This window comes from Myotis lucifugus, unplaced genomic scaffold (assembly GCF_000147115.1).
Source record: "Myotis lucifugus unplaced genomic scaffold, Myoluc2.0 scaffold_2, whole genome shotgun sequence".
Classification (NCBI taxonomy): Eukaryota; Metazoa; Chordata; class Mammalia; order Chiroptera; family Vespertilionidae; genus Myotis; species Myotis lucifugus.
This window is the reverse complement of record NW_005871050.1, coordinates 17220121-17232781: the sequence shown is the minus strand read 5'-3', so window position 1 is coordinate 17232781 and position 12661 is coordinate 17220121. Positions and strand designations below refer to the sequence as shown.

The 12661-nt window shown below is 43.4% G+C and overlaps 1 protein-coding gene across 4 annotated transcripts in view; it reads right to left on the bottom strand.

The window, feature by feature from the left end:
• SEPT6 (septin 6) overlaps window positions 1-12661 on the bottom strand; it is a 74892-nt gene that overhangs the window by 42434 nt on the left and 19797 nt on the right. For all 4 annotated transcript variants that reach the window (XM_006082168.3, XM_023758400.1, XM_006082171.3 and 1 more), the window contains exon 3: window positions 7858-8053. In XM_006082168.3, coding sequence (XP_006082230.1) covers window positions 7858-8053 — 196 coding nt within the window. The remainder of the gene's footprint in view (window positions 1-7857; window positions 8054-12661) is intronic.

Below are 12661 nucleotides of genomic sequence, written 5' to 3'. Positions count from 1 at the left end.
CCTAGTTATCACATTAATTGAATACTTTTGGTTTTGAATGATGGAAATTTATTTTATTTTTTTTAATATATATTTTATTGACTTTTTACAGAGAGGAAGGGAGAGGGATAGAGAGTTAGAAACATCGATGAGAGAGAAACATCGACCAGCTGCCTCCTGCACACCCCCCACTGGGGATGTGCACGCAACCTAGGTACATGCCCTTGACCGGAATCGAACCTGGGACCCTTCAGTCCGTAGGCCGATGCTCTATCCACTGAGCCAAACCGGTTAGGCTGAATGATAGAAATTTAGAAGTATTGTCTTTAGTGCTTTATTTTTCCCATCAATGTATATATCATCCATTCATCAAATATATACTGAATACTCACTACATGCTAGTTGGCTAACTTGTATTCATTCTACAAAATGTCAAGACTTAGTTCAGCCATTTCTGATCACATCCTCTTCCCTCTCAGCAACCTCCACCCTACACTCCACCAGGCTTGGCTAATTGCTACTCTTCCTATTCCTACAGCCCCCTTCCACATGCCTCTGTTATTATATTTAACGTATTATGTAGAATTCGTATATGTATTTGTCCCCTCCTCTAAACTGCAAGTTCCTTAACTAAAGACTGCCTTATTTCTTAGTATCCCTGGCACTTGACACTGTACCTGTCACACAGTTGACATTTAGTATTTTATAAAGTGAACCAGATCCCCCACCTCAATTTGGTTACTAAGTCTTGTGGACTCTTTCTCTCACACCTGCCCCCTCCTTTCAATTCTCAAAGCTTCTGCTCCTGTACAAGCCCTCATCATCTCGCCCATCCCGACCCTGTCTTCCCCTAGACATTGTTTTATCTCTTTTTTCCCAGGTCAAAAAAGCTTAAACGAGTAGTCTACACCCACTTTATCTAATTCCTTTTTAAAAACTTCATTCTTTTTTATTTATTTTTTGTTACTTTCCATCTTTTTTATTTTCTTTATTGATTAAGGAATTACATATGTGTCCTTATCCCCCATGCCCTCCTACCCCCTGCTCATGCCCTCACCCCCCTGGTGTCTGTGTCCATTGTTTATGCTCATATGCATGCATACAAGTCCTTTGGTTGAACTCTCCCCGATACTCCCTCTTTTTTATTTTTAATGATGCAAGCAATACATGTACTTATTCTCCCCTCCTCAAAGGTAATACTATTTCCAGTTTGTTGATGATCCTTGCAGACTTTTTTATCCGTTTACATACATACAGAGAGAGAGAGAGAGAGAGAGAGAGAGAGAGAGAGAGAGGTGGAGAGAATGTTTGCTCTTCTGTTGGGAAGGGGCAGATTTACACAAATGACATCATGATCATATCATCCTGCAACTTCCTTTTTTCACTTAACAATATGCCCCCATTTTGGGGCATATAGATCTACCTCCTTCTTTTCAACTGCCAAATACAAGTCCATGGTATGGTTGTATCATAATTTATTTAGTTGCTCTATTGGTGGAAATTTAGACTGTTTAAATTTTATAAATTCCATAACAAATGTTATAGTGAATATCCTTTTTGTACGCTTTTCATGAACATGTGCAACTGTTTCCCTAGGTTATACACCTAAAAATGGAACTTCTGGATCACAAGGTATTCACATTTTACATTTTAATAGATTCTGCCAAACTTGCGCTCCAAAAAGCTGCATCAATTTACAGTCCCAGCAAAATGAATGAAATTACCTGGTGTTAGTGGATATATTTTTATCTTTAATTTTTGCAAATCTGATGGTTAAAAAAATGTTCAGTGTTCCATTTTGCATTTCTCTAATCACTGGTGAAGTCAAATGAGCATTATTTCATATTTTGATTGGCCATTTGTATTTCCCTTCTGTCAATGACCGGTTTATTTCTCATTGAATTGTAGAAGCTTTTTACATTTTATTTATTTTTTAAAAAATATTTTTATTGATTTCAGAGAGGAAGGGAGAGGAGAGAGAGAGAGAAACATCAATGGTGAGAGAATAAATGACCAGTTGCCTCTTGCACACTCCACACTGGGGATGGAGCCCATTGAGCCCGCAATCCAGGCATGTGCCCTGACTGAGAATCAAACCGAGACCTCCTCATTCACAGATCGATGCTCAACCACTGAGTCACACCAGCTGGGAGCTCTTTTACATTTTAGAAAGATCATTTGTCTGTTATATAGGTTATAAATATTTTCTCCCCATTTGTACTTTGTTCTTACTTTTGTTTATGGTATCTTTCAATATACAAAAGGTTTTTTTGCTTCAATGGATTTACATTTGTCAATCTTTTCTTCTATAACTTTTGGATTTTGTGTTACGATTAGAAAAGCCTTCTATACTCCCAAAGTTATAAAATATTCCTCTACATTTTCTTCTTATATTTTTAGAACTTGTTTTTAATCCAACTGGAATCTATTTTTGTAAATGATGTTTGTGTGGGAGGGTCTCTTCTTATTTTTTCCTAATGGATGGCCTATTTTCCCAGCGCATTTTCTTGAATAGTCAATTCTCTCCCTGATGACTTCCTTATGCTAAATTTCCATATACACATGACTTTGATCTTGGAGTCACTTTTCTGTTCTATTACTCTTTTTGCTATTCTGACGCTTTTACTTCCTTATCTCCCATTCAGTCACAGCAATCTAGCTTCTACCCACAATTTCCCTGGAATTGTTATTCCTAAATGTGTTAATGACCGTCTTGTTACCAAACCCAATGGATATTTTTCAGTCCTTATCTTCCTGGACACCATTTATCATTTCCTCCCATATGCTACATGATATAATTCTCCCTTGGTTCTTCTACCAATAACAGTCATGATTATAACAGTATCTTCTGTTCATTAGTTACTCTGTGCCAGGCACTGTTTAAGCTTTTCATATGCCATACATGTCAACTATGCCTCACCACAACCCTTTAGGGTAGATAATAGTATTATCATCACCCTCACTTTACAGGTGAGAAAACTGAGGCATAGAGAATTTGTGTCTTATGGTAGTGTAAGCCCTGACAGTTCTCTTTTTCTCTTTTGTAATACAAGTGCCTGACTTGAGCTTTGATTGCCAAGGCATCCACTTCAAAGTTGGCTATCTGAATAAACACATCACCAGCCACTTAAAGATGGAGAGCTAGGCTACCCCCACCTCTGCCTTAAACTCCTTTGTTTTAGGGATCTTGGTTGATTTCCATAACTGAGCTTTTGGACCACTAGTTTTTTTCTCTTCCCGCACTTTATTTTATTATTATATTTTTAAATCCTCACCCGAAGATATTTTTCCATTGATTTTTAGAGAGAGTGGAAGGGAGAGGGAGAGACAAAGAGAAACACCGATGTGAGAGAGACACATCAGTTGGTTGTCTGCCGCATGCCCCCAACCAGGGCCGGCAGCCTGCAACTGAGGTAGTGCCCTTGACGGAATAGAACTTGGGACCCTTCAGTCCGCAGGCTGACGCTCGATCCACTGAGCCAAACTGGCTAGGGCTCTTCCCCCACTTTAAATTCCTGCTCCTATGTTTTAAAATCACCAGTAAAGACTGATCCGACAAAACCTTAGCCCCAAACCCTCAACCTCAATCAAAACAGAATCCCAGGCTCATGTGCTCCCTCTCTTTCTCACAGTGTGGCCAGTATGCCCTGTGCTTTCCAGGACCTGTGAGTAATAAACCTCCCACACACACACACCCAAAGTTTCCCAGTGGTTAATGCAGAGGGTCTTCCAATCACAGTAAGAATCACTGGGGCCTATCTGGCCACAACACCACTGGAGCTGGCACAAAACACTTGTCCAAAATCCCTGGGCTAATTAGTGGCAAAATGAGATTTGAACCCAGGTCTGTCTGAAAGCCTAAATTCCTAAGCCTATGCCCCTCTCCAGCCAGTCCTTCTGTCTTCCTCTTGGGTTCCCTTTGCTCCAGAATCTTTTTTTTAAAATATATTTTATTGATTTTTTACAGAGAGGAAGGGAGAGAGATAGAGAGTTAGAAACATCGATGAGAGAAAAACATAGATCAGCTGCCTCCTGGACATCTCTTACTGGGGATGTGCCAGCAACCCAGGTACATGCCCGTGACCGAAATCGAACCTGGGACCCTTCAGTCCGCAGGCCGACGCTCTATCCACTGAGCCAAACCAGTTTCGGCTCCAGAATCTTTTTAATGGTGACTTTTTCCAGGAAAAATAAATGATGGCATTCATCACTGTCCCTGTTTATCCGTGCACCCTGAGTAAAGCAGGCATTTGGATGCTCTGTTTCCATGTAGTTGCACTGACATCTCTATGCCCAAATGGCCCTATCTATATGGAGAAAACATTGGGGTTTTTTAATTACAAATCCCTGGAGTTTACTCCACCTCTGCTCTCCAGCCGTTTCAGGGAGGCTTTTCATTTCTACTTATTTTTAAAATATATTTTTATTGAGAGAGAGAGAGAGAGAGAGAGAGAGAGGCTCAATGATAAGAGAGAATCATTGATTGGCTGCCTCCTGCATGCCCACACTGGGGATAGAGTCCCCAACCTGAGCATGTGCCCTGAGCGGGAATGAAACGGTGACCTCCTGGTTCATAGGTTGATGCTCAATCACTGAGCCATGCCGGCCAGGGTCGTTTCTACTTATTTTAGTTTCTATTGCAGGAGTCCCCCCTTATCCATAGGGAATACGTTCCAAAACTCCCAGTGGATGCCTGAAACCACAGATAGCACTGAACCCTATGTATACTGTGTTTTCTTCTCTACATACATACCTGTGATAAAGTGTAATTTATAAATCAGGCACAGTAAGAGATTAACAACAGTAACTAATAACAGAACAATTATTACAATATACTGAAATAAAAGTTTTGTGAAAGTGATGTCCTCTCTCTCTCTCAAAATATCTTACTGTACTGTATATACTGTACTCACCTTTTCACTTAAAGGAAGCACTTTACAGCTTCTCTTTGGCATATCCAAATTGCCAGCATCACTACTCTTGTGCTTTGGGGCCATTATTAAGTAAAATAAGGATTACTTGAACACAAACACTGCCATACCAAGAGAGTCCATTTGATCACTGAGATGGCTACTAAGTGACTAATGGGAGGGTAGCATAGACAGCTACCCTGAACAAAGGGATGATGTGATCATGGGCAGGACAGAGTGGAATGATGCAAGATTCCACCATACTACTCTGACGGTGTGCAATTTAAAACGTATGAATTGTTTATTTCTGGAATTTTCGATTTAATATTTTCAAATCATGGTTGACTGCAGGCAGCCGAAACCACAGAAAATGAAACCACAGATCAGGGGGACCACCGTATTCGATTTTGTATAAGTATGTATCATATTTATAATCAGGAAATACAATTAGGATGATACAAATATAATGGGAGTAGATTAGCTTCTAAGGCAGCCGTGGGCAAACTACGGCCCGTGGGCCGGATCCGGCCCGTTTGAAATGAATAAAACTAAAAAAAAAAAAAGACCGTACCCTTTTATGTAATGATGTTTACTTTGAATTTATATTAGTTCATGCAAACACTCCATCCATGCTTTTGTTCCGGCCCTCCGGTCCAGTTTAAGAACCCATTGTGGCCCTCGAGTCAAAAAAGTTTGCCCACCCCTGCTCTAAGGTGTTGTATCAGTTCAGTCCTCCCAAACCACCATCAAGGCGTTTTCCAATGTTAGATCTGCTGAATGTATGTTACTGAGAACTGAAAGAAATTTAACGGAGAACTTGAGCGATGTGCAGCTGAGATTAAGCATTCGTATTGTGACCTGAATATCCCCGTTCCAGAGCGTCTAATTCATTCTCAACCAAATAAGATTAGCACTAAAAACAAGCCTATAAAAAGCAGAGATGTCCTTTGTTTAGAATTTTAAATGGAAAACAGAAAGCAGTTCAATTTTTAAGAAACTAAATATATTTATTCAGCCCAGCCGGTGTAGCTCAGTGGTTGAGCGTCGACCTATGAACCAGGAGGTCACGATTCAATTCCCGGTCAGGGCACAAACCTGGGTTGTGGGCTCAATCCCCAGTGTGGGGCGTGTAGGAGGCAGCCAATCAATGAGTCTCTCTCATCATTGATGTTTCTATCTCTTTCTCCCTCTCCCTTCCTATCTGGAATCAATAAACATATATTTTATATATATTCCTTGTAAGGAAATAAGAATGGCTGTTGTAACTTGAAGAAATAGGAGAAATAGAATCCTGAAAGAATGAACAGAGACTGCTCAAAATGATAAATGGCCTTGTCTGGGATGAGCACATGTGATAACCATGTAACTTCCAGTTAAATGCAGATGGTGCCTGACCCCCACCCCATTCCTGGCCCTAGCCCACATCACATCCTCATCTCTGAGCTCTCCCCACCCCTCGTTCACACACCATTAGAAATACCTCAGACCTCCTCCTATCTCTCTGCTTATTCCTGAACTGTCTTTTTTAGGATGTCTTTTCCTCCATCTGCTCACTTAATAGCCTAAGGTTTTCATCTTTAGCCTAATGTTCATCTCGCTCAACTCTGATCCCTAAGTCATCTTACATGCGTCTGCAGTTAGGACATATCACCCATACCTTGTTAACCCAAATCTCTATTTCCGGTCTAGACCCTTTCCTGACCTCTAACCCTGTATATTCAGCTGCATACCACTGAAGGTCATCAAGTGTCTTCATGGTCCACAGACAACTCAAACTCAACATGTCCAAAACAGAAGTGATTCCTTTAAAAGCGTATCCTCTCTTACTGAATTCTGCCACCATTTGTCTACTCTTCAAAGCCGGAAATCTGTCCCCTCATCCTATCTCAGCACCTGATATAACTCTGGCCTAGTGCAATTGGGCTAGTAGTCTCCTAATTGATCTTTCTACTCTCCAGTTTATCTCAAAGTACCTTCTTCAAAGGCCAATCAGATGACATCATTCTATTCTAAAAGCCATTCAATGGCTCCACATAGGCAGTTCTATAAATCCCTCTAGGACTTGGCACCTGCTACTTCTTCAGGCTCATCTCCTTTACTTTTCCCAGCTTATCCCAGCACTAGCTCAGGGGCAGACTCGGGTTTGTTTGTTTGTTGTGGAGTCTTAAGCTTATATGATTTGAAGGGCCCTCCAAGAAAGATAATATAATATTATGACTAAAAATGAGTTACATGGCCTTGAAAGGGGACTGTGTAAGTGAGGGCCCTGAAGCTTAAGTTTCATTAACTTCACAGTAGCTCTGCCTCTGGTCTGGCAAAGAGAGCAAGCTTCAGTTTCCTAGAATATACCATAATCTTCTACATCTCTGCCTTTGTACAAGCAGTTACCCTTGCCTGGAATGCCCTTCCCTCCCTGCCCTTAGCCGTCTGGCAAAACAATTCATTCTTCAAGGGTCAGCACAGGGACACCTCCTATGTGAAGGCTTCCCTGACCTCCCCACATGGAATTGACTGTTCTCTCCTTTGGGTTCTCATTGTAATTTGTCCTTTACCTCCTTGTACCCTGTTCTTGACAGAGCATATCACTCAATTGAACTGATTTGTTTAAAACCAGCCTTCCCCGTGAGTGCCTCAAGGGCAAAGACAAGGTCATTCCTTTTCAGATTGTCAGAGCACAGAAGTACCTGACACAAGATGGGAGCTCAGTAAATGTCTGCTGAATGGAATGGAGACCTCACCCATGCATACTAGAAAGACACCCTTCTTTTGGCAAAATGTGTAGAGTAGAAAAGTTGCTGTACACAGGGACCCTGGGTGGAGGTGGCACTTATGAGGGATCTGCTGCCTGCCTATACCATTCTGAGAAGATATCTAGGCTGGACCATGACATCTGTGGTCTCTCAAGACTGTTGTGGTGAGCTATTTCCCATGGCCTCCCACCAGCCTCCCACCCCACCGCCGTCCTTACCTGTCCTCCTTGTTGATCTGGTCCCCAAAGCCCACCGTGCTAACAATTGTGAGCTTTAGCCCCACGTGGCTCTCCTGGAGGTCATAGGTATTGGACCGAAGCTGGACACCTGGCTGTGTGTGGGTGGCTGGCTCCCCCTCGAACTTAGTGTTGAACAGGGTGTCCATGAGGGTAGACTTGCCCAAACCTGTCTCTCCTGAAAAGCAAAAGGATAAATTATGGTCCATTCACATAGTGACTGTGAAGCCATTCCACATCATGTTTTGGATGCATATTCATTGACATGGGAAAGTGTACATGATAAGACACTAAGTGGACTGTTTGATCTCAATTAAGTGAAAAAACTGAAAGGAACTGCATCAACATATTAGCAGTAGTCATCTCAGGATATTGCAATTGGAGTAATTTTCCTTTTATTCCTCATTTTTTTGTTATGTGAAAATTGAGTACACATTGTTTTATAGAAAAAGAAACTGTTCTAGGCAATGATGGAGAGGTAGAGTTATGTCTAGAAAAAGACTGGAAGGAAATACAATATATTCTTACCAATGGGTATGTATGAGTGGTGGGGTTATATGTGGTTTTCATTTCTTTCTTTATGCTTTTCTCTACTTTCCAAACTTTCTGTGAGGAACATGTATAGCTTTAGTAATAAAAATTAAAAGCTTATTTTAAATTTTAAAAGAAAGGTACAGCATCCTCTCATCAAATAAATATCCCCTCAGTCCCCATGTCACCTCCCTGCCAGGACCAGAGTGCTCTGCCGATGCCTGAATGAATGTGTGTCCCAGTGGGGAGACTGTGTGGCCTTCGGCTTCTCCTCCCAGGGGGTTGAGCAGTCAGTGGGACTATTTTCAGCTAATGGGGAGGGAATTTAGCAGGCCACAAAGTATTCTTCCCCTTAAATTTCAAACAAACCAGTCATTTGTTTGTTTAACTAACAGGCTGCAGGGTACTAATAAATTAAGCCATTGAAATTTCAAAGTCTTGACTTTCACACCAAAGAAACAAGTGGGGGAAGAGCTATGGGGACTGCTGAAGGTTTGGGAGGCTATTTCTGGAAGACCTAAGGGACTCAAGCCACTGCCATAAGCCAAGGAGTGTTCAGGGAATGAGACATTGGAGGGAAGCTGGTGGCATGGGAGTTAGGCCAGATGTTAAGCCACAAGCTGGGCTGGGTATTATAGCTGTTTACAGTCTCTTTGAGTCCAGACTGTTTTTGGGTCCCTGCCCCAAGCAATTCAGGAATACAAGATTCAGTAGTTAATTACCTTGGATTGCCTTTGACTACCTAGACTACCCTGCCATTCTGCTATCATCACCCTTCTTCTTCCCTCTCCCTCCCAACCACTGAGATGTGAGCGTTGACTGTCTTTATAGCCAAGAGCAGGTTTACACTGTGAAAATCCTGACCTGGCAAATCCCCCCTGTGACTGACAGCACATACTAGTATCTGCAAGGCAGTCCAGGACTAGGGTTAGGGCTGCCTAATTGCAAATGGTCCATCTCCCCTCCACCCTCTGGGTGCGTCTAGCTTTGGATCTTCCATGCCTCTTTTCTCCCAACTATGAATGCAAGAGGTGCTTTTTAAAATATCTGTTGATGAGAGCTTCTGTGTGTGGAGAGATGAGAGAGAGAGAGAGACAGAGAGAGAGAGAGAGAGAGAGAGAGAACAAGGAGAACATTCAATTCAGCCAGCTACCCGACCCCCCAGCCCAATTCCATAGCCAGGCCTGACTAATGGGGTTGATTGTCAGGGTGCAGGAAAATGGTTCCTCACACAGATCATATTTCCACCCAGGGTCTGCTATACCTATTAGCAGCAAAGATTCTCCCAGAAGAGGCCCCTTTGTTCCTCCCCAAAGAAACAGGAAGCATTTGAGTCCCAAGAAAAATGTGGTGAGGTGAGGCCTTTGCAATGGGAGGTGACAGACTTGGCTAAGCAACGGAATGTATCACCCCCTCCCCGCCCAAGGGTGGGGAGCAGCTAACTGCAAATGGGGCCAGCACCTCTGAGGTGGAAACACAGGGTGGCTCCCACTCCCTAACTCGCCTTCCCTTTGGGTACTGAGGTTCAAACTACATTTTAGCCTGGCTTTGTACATTCCCATCTCCACCCCGTCTTCTGTTCCGTGAGCTCTTTGTTCAATGCCTGGCAACAACTAAAGAGTGGTGGGTCCTGCCTCCCCAACACCCGGAGCTGGCTCCCTGGCTCTCTGATCCAAAGGATTCTCAGAGAGCAGGGAAGGGGATAGCTTCCTGTACTCCAGAGAGTGCCTAGCTCAGCTCACACAGGCCTCAGGACCAGGACTACAGGGTGAGGGGCCCACCCTGTTTGCACAGCTGAAGAAATAGAGGCCTGCAGGCAGGGCAGGGCAGCAGGGAGTGGCAGCAGGGAAAATGACCACCCGAATGCCTGCCAGCACAAAAGGGCTGTGGAAACTGTATGCCCAAGGACGAATGTCTGGAAGAAAAGAACCCATGGGTGTCTAGGGAATCGTGATAAACGCAATATGAGAAGAGGACAGAAAATCAAGTGAGCTCGTCCCGTGGCTATTGAGTGCCCCCATTCCAGCTTTCCCATCAATGTGGAGCCTGGGGGTGGATAGAGTAGGCCCTCTCTCTCAATGGCTGGTACAGCCTCAGCCTGAGCCTAGGAAGATGTCCCCTCCCATGCTGCCCCGGCCCAGTATTGAGTGGGAGGGAGGGCACATGTGGCCAAATTCAGATCAGGTCAGCATATTCCACACCCCTGCAGGAAGGTGGGGCTTGGCAGTTAGATTCCAGTAGGAAACCTGAGGAGTCCCTAGGGGTCAATTTCTCTCTCCTCCTCCCTCCTCATAACCGAGCAGAGTTTAACCCTTTTAAAGTCATCACCATCAGCAGGAGGATTTCAAGTCACTGCAGATAGTATTCTGGAAACACTAGATTTTTTAAAAAATAAACAAACAAAAAACCCCCACATACTATGAAATATGCTTTTTCAAACTATACTCCCTGGGATAGTCCAATGTTGACCTCTGCATGCTGAGTTAAAAACCACTGTAACAGCCCTGGCCGCTGTGGCTTCATTGGTTGGAGCGTTGTTGTATACACCAATGGGTGGCAGGTTCAATTCCCAGTCAGGGCACATACCCATGTTTCAGGTTTGATCCCTGATTGGGGCAATGATTGAGGTCTCTCACAAATTAATCTTTTAAATGTAAAAAAAAAAAACTGTAGCCCTTTTCTCCATCTGCTGCTAGTATTTGTATCCTCTGGCACCTGTGCAATGAAGTCCTTGCCAGTGATGAAATGCAGAGCCCCAGCCATGTCATCACTAAATGAATGTGTGGCCTGAATGGAGCCCTTTCCCCTCTCTGGGCCTCAGTCTCCTTCTCCATAAAACGATCAGGTTAGAGTAGTAATAACAGCTATCATTTATGGAGCACTTACTATGTGCCAGGCACTGCTGTAAATATTTCGTATTTTCTTATTTAATCCCCCAAATGAGTCTATGAAGTAGATATTACTATCTGTCCTTAATTTACAGATGAGTTAACCAAGCCACTTCCTAGCGATGTGCATTTGCCCCTGTTCTCAGCCTCTCTGCACCTGACCTTCCTCATCTGTATAATGTAAATGAAGTAACTGGCCCAGGGTTACAAAGTAGTAAGTGGCAGAGTCAGCATGTGAATTGAGGCAGTTTGAACTTGGAGCCCATGCTTATAACCAATATGCTCTAGTGCATCCCATAGGTATGATATGTTGGCTCATTCGGTCATTGAGCAAATATTTACAAAGCCTCTAATAGGAGCCAGGCACCGTTTTAGGGGCTGGGGAATACAGCAATGGACAAGAGAGCCCCAATCCCTGTTCACATAGAGCTCAGTCACATGGAACTAAAGTTTCTTCCAGCACCAAATGATGGAATAAACCAAGAGAAACATCCCTGAGTTCAAAAGGGAGGAGTCCAAAAGGAAGCTCTCCAGGAACTCCAGTTGGCCAAGGGAGCCTGTGGACAGGGACAAGGTCATGCCTGGCTTGGTGACCTTGATTTTTTCTCCTTCCTGATCTGGCAGAGCAAACTGCTGTGCAGGAGCCAGCTTGCCCAGCTTCCTGCAGCTCTTCCCAAGCCCATGTGCAGTGACGACAGGTTGGCAGAAAAAAAAAAAAAACAGCTATGGTGGGAATAATGACACAACGGAAATCGGCAAATGCTGCACACCATGGCAGTTTTCTCCTGAGCACAGATGGTGAAACACTGACGAGCACACCGCTGCTGGCAACTTGTCTTTCCCAATTGACCCCTGACCTTGAGAGAATGCTAGCTGCCCTTCCCCTCCTCCTTTAGTGAACCTCAATCCTGCTTCTCTTGTATACTTTTTTCCAAGTTCGACAGACTCCAGTTGTGACTGGAATCCTGAGCAGCTTCAAAGTAAATATTATCGTTATGACTCTCTGCGCTCCTCGCAGGCATTACTGTTGCTGGCACATTCGGAGGGCTGAGTCGTTTTGGGGCTCTTTCCCAGCAGAACATTTGTACCGCTGTCTCTGGCGGCTCCTCTGAGGCCTCCTGCACTATGTCTAGGATCATGGGATCCTAGCAATTTGCAAAGCTAAGCAACCAGTAGACATTTTTTATTAGGAGAGGGGAACATAATCAATAATTATTATCAACCCTAGAGAATTTGTTGAGGAGGAGTCTCTTTTTGTTGTTGTTGTTGTTAATCCTCACCTGAGGTTATTTTTCCATTGATTTTTAGGGAGAGTGGAAGAGAGAGGAAAAGACAGAGAGAAACATCCATGTGAGAGAAACACATCG